Source organism: Eublepharis macularius, chromosome 3 (genome assembly GCF_028583425.1).
Source record: "Eublepharis macularius isolate TG4126 chromosome 3, MPM_Emac_v1.0, whole genome shotgun sequence".
NCBI classification, from domain to species: domain Eukaryota; kingdom Metazoa; phylum Chordata; class Lepidosauria; order Squamata; family Eublepharidae; genus Eublepharis; species Eublepharis macularius.
In genome coordinates, this window is record NC_072792.1 from 5,150,117 (window position 1) to 5,160,244 (window position 10,128).

The 10,128-nt window shown below is 46.8% G+C and overlaps 1 protein-coding gene across 3 annotated transcripts in view; it reads left to right on the forward strand.

The window, feature by feature from the left end:
- Window positions 1-8,257, forward strand: part of SUGT1 (SGT1 homolog, MIS12 kinetochore complex assembly cochaperone) — a 52,622-nt gene extending 44,365 nt beyond the window's left edge. For all 3 annotated transcript variants that reach the window (XM_054973931.1, XM_054973929.1, XM_054973930.1), the window contains 3 exons: window positions 4,755-4,845; window positions 5,633-5,814; window positions 7,423-8,257. In XM_054973931.1, the coding sequence (XP_054829906.1) occupies window positions 4,755-4,845; window positions 5,633-5,814; window positions 7,423-7,524 (375 nt within the window). In that variant the 3' untranslated portion in view covers window positions 7,525-8,257. The remainder of the gene's footprint in view (window positions 1-4,754; window positions 4,846-5,632; window positions 5,815-7,422) is intronic.
- The last annotated feature ends 1,871 nt before the right edge of the window (window positions 8,258-10,128 follow it).

Sequence of the window (10,128 nt, forward strand, 5' to 3'; positions counted from 1 at the left end):
CAAGTCCAGTCGAGAGGACCTGTGGCCGTGCTGCCTTCTGCTGCTCGTGGTTTCGGCTCTGCAGCTAGAAGGGCAGAGCGGCACCTGGGCCCCGAGGCTTGGCTTTGGCTTCCTCTCCTCCTTTCTGGCGCTTGATCGTCCCCCATAAGGAGGAGTCATGAGCAGCTGTCTGTAAATACAGCACTGCTTTTCTTTTGGTCAGGGGCTTTGTTTTGATCATGCTTCTTAATATCAGAAAGTTACGTCTCAACTGGCACTTGTTAAAGTACAAATTATGCCAGACTTCTTTGAACAAAACCAGTTTTTCCTATGAAAACTTCCAAACTCAGCATGTTAATTTTTGTGCTTGCGTGTGGCAATTGTAGACGGCCCTGGCCACCTTTAGCAGACCCTCACTATGGGAGTTAATAGTCGTCTGTGCAAGGAGGGCAGAATGAATGGGCAGGCCCTGTCCTGGGATGAGGTGCTGGATTCTGTCCCTCGAGAGGACAGCCTGGCCTTTGTCCATTTAAACACCTTCCTCTCCTCGGAAAAGCTGCTTTTTGCCATACTCTTCCTCATGGGGGAGAGAGGCCAGTTTGAGTCGACAGCGTCTTGTGGGCAGTGGGTCAAACAGCCCTCAAGGCCCTCCTTCAGCTCCCCCAGCAGTCGACAGTTTGCAGAGGCGTCTCAGTGGCTTGGGGGTCAGGGAGGACAGCCTGAAAGAGGAATGCTGGAAGTACATGATGTTACGTATGTGGGTCCCAATTTTGAGAGAAGGAGACACCACTGGAGTAATATTTTGAGGTTACTAAACGCCTCAGTTGCAGAACAACTGTGGGAGACAGTTTGGTGATAGCACAGCACTCCATGTAGTTTGAAAAAACATAAAATTGTTGTTGCATGGGATGGAAATTTGGAGATCTTGAATGATCTTGTTAGGAGTAATAAATACTTTCTGAGAACAATGTTGAATCTTCCATCTCTCATACATGTGGCCTGCAGAGCTATTGTGTGTTGCAGACAAAGTGACACAATACAGCGGAGTTGCTGTGGCGAAAGGGGCGCAGTTTCAGGTAATACCAAAGGCATCCATAAGGTGGAAAGGGCTGGCCGAGCCTCGTCAGCAGGCCCAGCTGGGAGCATCCAGCAGGCAGGATGAAGTGGGCTGAGCTGACCGTGTTCTCAGCTTACAGATTGATACAGAAGCGGAAATACGAACGGTGGGGGGGGGGGGGTGCTAGCTCGTGCAGGGCAAGAAGGAGAAAGGGAACGTTTTGAGTGGTGGGGAGTCTGTTGCAGAAGAACTAAGTCTTCTGTCTGTTGAAAAGTGCAAGTCTGGTTTTGTTCAGTTTGAATAAAGTTAGCATCAATGGAATCAGCTTGCCCCAAAGGCCGTCTTTGATACAGATCACCTCAGCAGCTGACGTCACGCAGCTTGTCTGGTCCTGAGGCAGGAGAAATCTCGCTTGTGGCCTTTCACAAACAGGGTCCAAACTAAGGTATCTGGGTTCTTGCAGGAGTTCAGGTTCCGTCTGTCTTCCACTAGGGTGTGCTAAAGTGCAATATTTGTGTCAGAGACTGACAAAATAGATCTCATTTTTATTTAATGACGTTTTTGTAGATCTCATTTTGTTGTGAAACAGATAGACGCTGTACTGAGCGCAGGCTAGTCTGGATCATAGGCACTTCCTTCATGAAATTACATTGGATGTGCTGCTGATGGAACTGCGTTTGGATTTTGCAGGCTGTTTATGTATTTTCTGGCTGTTCATTGGGCTTTCCCAGGGAGGGAGGGGGGGGTGGTCGTTTGCCTTGGCATTTTGCTGGGAACCCTCTGGGAATATCTTCGTGCAGCTCAGTTCCAGCATCACACCAAACTAATTAAGAGCCAGTGTGGTGTAGTGGTTAGAGTGTCACTGTCGGATCTCAGAGACCTGGGTTCAAATCTCTGCTCTGCTAGCTGACCCTGGGCAATTCATATGCTCTCAGCCTAACTTACTTCACACAGTTGTTTTTAGAATGAAATGGAGGAGAGACGAATGATGTAAGCCACTTTGTGTTCCCATTGGGGGAGGGGGAAAGGCAGGGTTTAAATAAATAAATAAAATTATAATTGAGAGCTAGGCTGTAGGTTGAGCTTGAATAGGTCAGTTTCCAGAGCAGAACTGCTTGTCAGAATGGTTTTGTTTCCTGCCCATTCTGTCCTGTCTTTTCTAGAACAGTGTTGGAGGATTCTTGGAAGACTACAGAATGGCAGAGTGGGAATGCTTGGGCCACAATGGCTGCCCTTTGGCTCGCTGCAAACACTGGTGCAGAGGGGAGACTGCTGTGGGCTGGGGAAGGGGGCGAGGTCATAGCCTGTGTCTTCTCTCAGGTTGTAATCTCGCCCCCTTCCCCGGCCCACAGCAGCTTCCCCGAGCCAGAGCTGCATCTAGAACTGTGACTCAGTTGAGACATCATGCCAAGCTACAGTTACGCTTTCTTAGATAGGGTTCGGTGTGATATCTGACAGGGCACCAAGGGTTTTGGGCACCCTCGGCCTTAGTGGGACTTACTTCTGAGTAGGCATGGTAGCCATGCATAAGAACATCGCTGGTTTGGCTCCCTCTTTGCCCTGCCCCCTGGATCCTTGGGAACATCTATGGCCCTCTGACTCCTTTGGGGCACCACCCGCCCCCCACTCGGGTGCCCTACGTGATTGCCGAGATTTGCCTTGTGAACGAACTGACTGTGATATCTAAATGGGAGCTATTGCCCAAACATCAGAGCAGTAAAGATAGACAGCCTTCTGGCCTTGGATTTTCTTTATTTTGATCAATGGCTTGTTTTTTTACTATACAGTTGTCAAGCAGTTTACAGTGGTTGAGCTACTTATGCACACCCAGGTGCACGCCAGGTTCCCAAAGCCTCAGCATTCATTGTGGGCTGGGTTTCTGCTATAGGTGCTGCATCCCTGTGGACCCCCCCACACACCATTTTGTAACCAATCAAAGGACAAGCAGATCTTATGATCTGTTTGTTTCATAAGCTGAAGTCTGTTTTTAAAAATGGCAGCTGAGAAATAATTACTTTACTTTGCTTGGGAAACCTGAACAGATGTTAATTCCGGCAGGTGTTACTCCGTTGCAGCAAAAATAGGCGAGCCCCCAGTGGAACACTTCGCAGAACAACAGGATTCTATCCTGGCATAAGCGTCCCTGGACCTAGAGGGCCCCCCCCCCCCCGCCCCCATTCTTTGAATCTGACAAAGTGGGCTGTAGTCCACAGAAGCTTCTGCTGGAATAAATTTTGTTGCTCTTCTGTGTGCCATGAGATTCTTGAACAGATGTGTGCCTGACTGTTTACTGGTTTAGCTTGTTAAGCAGAAATTGGAAACTGTGCATAGCCAGGAAGGAATAGATCTTGACTAGAAGACGCTTACCTGCCAGATGGCAGAAATAAGCACCTTTGGGTGTTTGACTTTAATACTCTAAGCTGAGTGTCTTGTGTTTCTCTGCTTAGTTAAATTCTTGGAGCAGGGCTTCTGATCCAGATCAGTGTGGTATTCGAGCAGGCGGCTTCCTATGAGGCCTTCCAAGACCAGCGCTTACAAAGGTGCCCTTGTGCTGGGGGCTGCAGGGCTCCCCAGGTTTCCCTGGCTTTGAGCAAAATGGTGAATTCCCTTCAGTACAACTCGCTGTCAGAATACATTAGTTTGAACATCAGATTGAGCAGCCTGCGGTTTGGAGCGATGCAGCGCCCTGTTGGGGCTCATCCTGGGCCATGAATGTTTCACTCTTACTCTGTCCTGAAGTGTGGAGATAGGGTTGCTCTTTGTGCCATTTAGAAAAGGCTGGTCTGGGTGGATTCTCTTCTCTGGCTGACAACAAAACGACAAATGAAAAAGAGAGCGAAACCAAGGTAGTAGAAAGAGAAACAAACGGGCAGGTGACTCTACGCTGGACAGTGGCTGTAATGGTCCATGTCGCTTTGCCAAGGACATCCTTCTGTTGGGAAGATGACGGATTAGCACAGCTTGGTTCCTAAAGGATTGTGCGCTTCCTAATAACCGGCTGAATGAGGGCATCAGCTCATTGTTTTGACTGTAACTAGGCCAGCTTTATGAAAAAAAAATCAATTCAGCACATTTCCATAGAATAAACATTTGAATTGAAAATAGGCTTTCCTTTGTTGCCTGTGTGAGTCCTGGGAGGCACCATCTTGGAGGCATCACCTCCTCTCTTCGTGAGGACAGAAAGGTTGCTTTGTAGGTGGCGCAAGCCGCCTTCAGTGTTTAGACATGCTCTTGTTAAAAATTAACCTTCCGCCTGTGCGTTGTTGCTTGAGGGATGGAGGTGTGCCCTTTAGTCTTGGCAGAAGAATTGTGGAATGGACGCTACAAGTGAACCATCTGGCCCTAATCACAGCTGTTTCAGCTTCCCCATCGGCCTGGCACAGGCCTCTCTCTGCCACTCGCTTCATGCTGTACAGAGCCTCAGACAGGCACAGCCCCAGTCTGAAGCTCAGCTGCTTCCGAGGAAGCTCTTTCGTCATAAGGCTCCTCACTGGGACGTGAACCGGGTCTCAGTATGGAGGGCCATCCCAGAAGTGGCAGGAGCTTTCCCAGACTCACTCATCGAAACAGCAGCAGCGGCTCCAAAACCACAAAAATATTGCGCTTAATGTCCTATGGAAATCAGCCCATGATTCCAGTGATCCTTTATGTTTTCCCTCAAAAACTCAGCATATAGGGCTGGGGAATGCATTAAAACCACGCTGTTCTGTGTCCACAGATTGAGATAAAACTGAAGAAGCCAGAGGCTGTGCGATGGGAGAAACTGGAGGGGAATGGAGGTTCTCCTAAGCTTAAACAATTCACTCCAGGTCTGTGTGTTTGTGACTATTGTATTTTTAACCCTTGTCTACACTTTTTTTTGTAACATGGTTGCTGCTGTGCGGCTTCGTTGTCCATTATTACAGACCATGTTCAGCTGCTCAAATGCCCCTTGCTGTAGTATAGTAGGATTGACACAGTGGCAGGACAGAATGGAACTCCTGTTGGGTTGTAAAGAACGCGAGCGTGTAATAGAATACCTGTGTTGCATTCCGTGTGCTCTTGGATACTTTTTCTCCCATTCCTCTCATGTAAAGATTCTTAAGAGCTTTGGGGTGATTATAGGAAAAAGGGAGGGAAATGCCCATCTTGAGACATGCATGCCCTTTTGGATATGGTGCTCAAAGAACATTTCTGAATTGCCTGATGTATCTGATGATCGTTGGCTTTGGCACTATGACTGCCCCCCCTGTAAACCCTGTGACGGGGTGTCAGCTTCAATCTCTGTCACTGCCTTCCACCTTTAATGCTTCAGCTGTATATCGCAAAGCAGTTCTTCATTCATCCTCTGTGTTCAGCTTTTCTAGATAGATCCATTTCCTTTGCATTTTGCATGGGTATATTTGGGACCTGTGATCTGGTGCTATACCGAAAGTTGCTGCTGTGCCTGGCTGGCTGATCTGTCCTCTTAGCCTGCTTACTGCTCTTCACAATACAGAAGCTGTTTTGTCTTGCTGAGCCCGAGACATTTAGGAAGAGTCAGTGTACAAAGAAGTTATTGCTTGTCTCCATGGGGTGTGGGTGTGATATTTCATATATTCATTTATTTTATTTCAGAATCCATGCACTTGTATCCCTCATCCTCTCATTATACAAGAAATTGGGACAAATTGGTGGGTGAGATCAAAGAAGAAGAGAAGAATGAAAAGTTGGAGGGGGATGCCGCTTTAAACAAACTTTTCCAGCAGATCTACTCAGATGGGACTGATGAAGTGAGGCGTGCCATGAATAAATCTTTTGTAAGAGATCAGCCTCATTTTAATCTCTGTTGACTGTGCTTAACATACTATGACTACAAATCTGTTCCATGAAGTGGAGTTCTATTTATTCTAGACCTGGCTGCAATTCCCTGCTTCAGAGTACCTGTTTTAAGTGCCTTTTCAATACCTGTTCCTTTCCTGTGGGTAGAAATAACAGACAGAGTTCAGTGTTTAGCTGTTTAGAAAGACCGTCCCAGAACCCCCATTTCCCAGACTTCTCATCACTTTTGTGTAAAGAGAAGTGGAGAAGCTGCTGGCATCATCCCTTTTTAAAAGGCTGCCCCACACAGCTCTGGGTTGAATTCAGTGCTCTGTCATCGCAAGGTATTGGCGAGTGCAGATTTCTGCTGCGTTGCCCTCCTCCCAGTAGTCCCTTCTGCCCCTGGGAGAGTTGATTTTTGTTCTTCTAGCAGCATTTGACACCAGAGAACATCGGTGGTTTGGGTCTTGGGGGGCAGATGGAAGCTTTTTTCTTCGGCGCTCTGCCCTCTCTCCCAGGATGTTTTTTAAATATTAAGCCACTGAGTGCGTGATTGCCATCACTGTACTGAGGACGGCCAGCTTTATCAGTCGCTCCCTCAGCCTCCAGCAGCAAGCTGTCTTGGTCCTGAGTTGGTGCCGCATGAAGCCGAAACGGCATCCTCGCACACCGCAGTGGTGATGGTTGAAGCTGTTGCTAGAGTCACTTCCCTTCATCTTACGCAGAAATTGTCTTCCTGGCTAGCTGATCTAGCAACACTGATGCACACTCCTTCTATGTTGTCTAGACTAGATCACTGTCATGTTCTTTATGTGGGGTTGCTCTTGACAGCAGTTCACAAGAACAACAACGACAACGACAGCGGCTCTGCCCTCGCATACTGCTATTCTAGACAGATCAGTGCCCCACTCAGCAGCAAACGAGGCCAGTGTGGTTATTATCCCTACAGTACAGCTGAGGGTAGCTTCTGTTGGTGCAGAGTAATTTGGGCTAGCCAGTATGTTCTTACTATACCCATATTAGACGAGCTGCCTTGGCTGCCAACTTGCTTCCAGGCCCAATTTGAGGAACTGGCACTTGGCTGTAAATATGGGACCCGCTTATCTGATGGAGCTCTGACTCCCAAACGCTCCTGCCCTGCAAATCTCGTTGGCCTTTAAGGTGCTGCTGGACTCAAGTCTTGCTCTTCTACTCTAGACCAACCCAGATACCCACCGGAAACATATTTGAAAAACTCACGTCTCCCTGTCTGTTAAATACGAGCAGCTGAGCCGTTCTGCTTGGCAGCTGTTTACAGCTGGTGTTTTTTTCTGACTACCAGCCTCTAATTCCAAAGTCTTCTCCGCTGGGCTTCCGGAGAGGTTGAGGAAGGCTCCCTCCTTCCAGTCTGGAGGGCAGCTTGTAAGTCATTCAAGAGAGCGTGTGGCTGAATTTTGATTCTGATGGTCGTATTTGTGTTTACGAACGTCTTTTTGTTCAATTGTGGATCGGATTGTTCGCTGTGCAAACGGAATTTTATTGTTGTAAGGCAACCTGAGCTGTTGGGAAGGCCAGGTTGAATTCTAATAAATAGATCTCTTTCCTCCTCTCTTTTGTAATGTTTGCAGATGGAGTCCGGCGGGACTGTTCTGAGTACAAACTGGTCTGATGTGGGTAAAAGGAAAGTAGAAGTCAATCCTCCAGATGACATGGAGTGGAAGAAATTCTAACCTGTTCCAGTGCCGTTTGTGTGTGAACATCGTTGGAGCTGAAGCGCTGAATGTTTTTTTTTCAGGATTGTTCCCATCATATATTTTACACGCTTTAGGAATTCCTTAATCTACAGGTTTAAAAGGTGTGATCAGGAAAGTTAAGAACTGAAGCTTATTGTCACTGCTGTCCAAGGTTTTTTTTGTGTGTGTTTGTGTGATATCCCAAACCAAGTCATAACGCTCATTTTCCACTGGGCTAGTTAGCTGTGCGTTTGGGGACTTTTCAGAACCTTTAGTGAAGATTGCTTAGGATCATTGCCTTATTAATGCACACGAAGTCTGTTAAATTATTAGCTCTGGTGATGTCGGGGTCTATGCACTTCTCAGCTACGTTGTTAAGCTGTCTCTTTTAATGCTGTATACAAATAAAACTGTAAAGAGATACCTTTTCCCATAAAGTCAGCGTCATTGTACTTCTGTCAAAAAGAAACAGTTGTGGAAAGCACACTGTCAGTATTGACTTTCCTTATGCATGATGAGGGACACCAACTTTTTGTTCTCAGTATTACTTTCAGTTTCATTAAAAATGTTTTCTGTAAAAAATTGGATTCGGAATGCAGCATGAAAAGAGGCCACCCAAAATACAGACAACTGGATCTTTGCAGACATACCTCGGTTTTTCTTAAATTATGATAAGTGATCCAGTGTCTCTCAAAGGACCTTCAAATTTAATAAATGTTATTTTCCTTAACCAGTTTTGTCTATTTTTTAAATAATCAGCATACTTTACTAACTTGGTTACACATCCCATTGTCATACTATGGAATCCCAGTTATCTAGAGTTCGTCTCCCCCCTTCTGCAAGAAGCACAAAGTCTCTTGGTTTCAAAAGGTTTATTGGAAGACTATGCTCAGGATACAGGGGTCCATGATCCAAGGACTTGAGGCCCTTGGCTGAACCAAAGCTTTGTTGAGAATGACACATAAAACAAAAGTAACAACACTTCAAACACCCCTTCCCAGCCTCCCCCCTTAGTCCTGTCTAGAAGGCCTGGGAAGGCAAGGACGTCAAGGTCGGCTGGGCTGATAAGAATTCTTCGTTCCCGTGGATATAGGCAGCCTGGGCAGCACCTGGGCCTGGAGGAAGAGAACTAAATAACTACAGATTATGACAGAAGAACATGGCGTAGCTGTGGCTTGAGAACTGACATTCTGACACCCATTTTGTTACCTCATTTTCTAATGGTCTGTACTTAAGTGACTAACAGTACAATCATAAGTTATATATCTTGTGAAGTACATTGGAAACAATGGGTGTAACTCTGTTCCAGAGGGCACCATCAGCTTTAGAGGCAACTAACTAATGATTACAAGGTGCAAATGTCTATGATAACCAGGACTTGGGTGTATTAAAAGTTCAAGCCTGAAACCAAATGCTCAAACTGCAGAGCCAGTGTAGCCCCTCACACCCCCATTATCCTGAAAAAATATTGCTGATGGCAGAAAGCCCTCCAAAGCAGGATTCAGTGAGGCATGAAGGACTACTATCAGAAACCTTGCCAAGACATTTCCAGCTTGAACATAGGGTTACATTTTATAAACTAATAATCTCTGTCCAGTACACACGGATTTCTTTAACAGCACCACCGTAGATGTGCAAAATCACCATTATCCTCCCCACATTTCCAATACAAGGAAGAGCCTTCTTGCACTTGGAAGACCCACAATGAATTGACAAGCCTTCAGGGTGTCACAAGTCCTTGTCAATGCCTGCTGCAGGCTAGCACAGGTGCCCATCTGGAACCTTTCCAGCAGCAGTTAGTACCTTTGGGAAAGAATGGAGACCCTGCATGAATGGAGACGAAAATATTTTCCCCTGTTCTGCAAGTTTTCTCGAAAGGGCATCCAATTTTATTTTAAAAGCAGTTACCCACTGCTGTTTCTTACATCATTTCTTGATTTCTTGCATAGTTGTTGAAGTGTGGATTATGTCAATCTTCTTTAAGTAACAATTTTTATGCCTTAACTGAAAATATTGAAACCATAATAACAACACACAAGCTCTGAATTTACCGTTTCATGTCACACTAGCAACAAAGACCGTTGTAGGAAAAAATACAACGGGCTCTAGAAAGGGGAGGGTGGGCAGGCAGGCACTTGCTCCTCCTCCATCACTGATTCTAGCTGGTGAAGGAGGGGGGTGGGCATTGTCATCTGTTCCACGCCTGATCTGCTTGATTTCGGCCATGTGAAGGGGTGGTGGGCTTTGCTACCTGTTCCTTGCCTGATACCTGCTGGGTAAGGGGGGGCATTGCCTCCTGTTCTGCGCCTGACTACGGCTGGGTGAAGGGGGGCAGGCATTGCCACCTGCTCTGAGCCTGATCCCACCTGAGTGAAGGGGGGTGGGCATTGCCACCTGCTCCAAGCTGGGTGAAGGGAGGAACAGGTATTGCCTCCTGCTCCACACCTGATCCTGACATTTGAAGGTGGACAGCAGGATTAACTACTTGCTGTGCTCCTGATGCCAGCTGGGAGAAGGGTGTGCAGGCATTGCCACCTGCTCCACTCCTAATACCAGCTGTGTTAAAGCCGGGGGGCATTGTCACTTGCTCCACTCCTGATC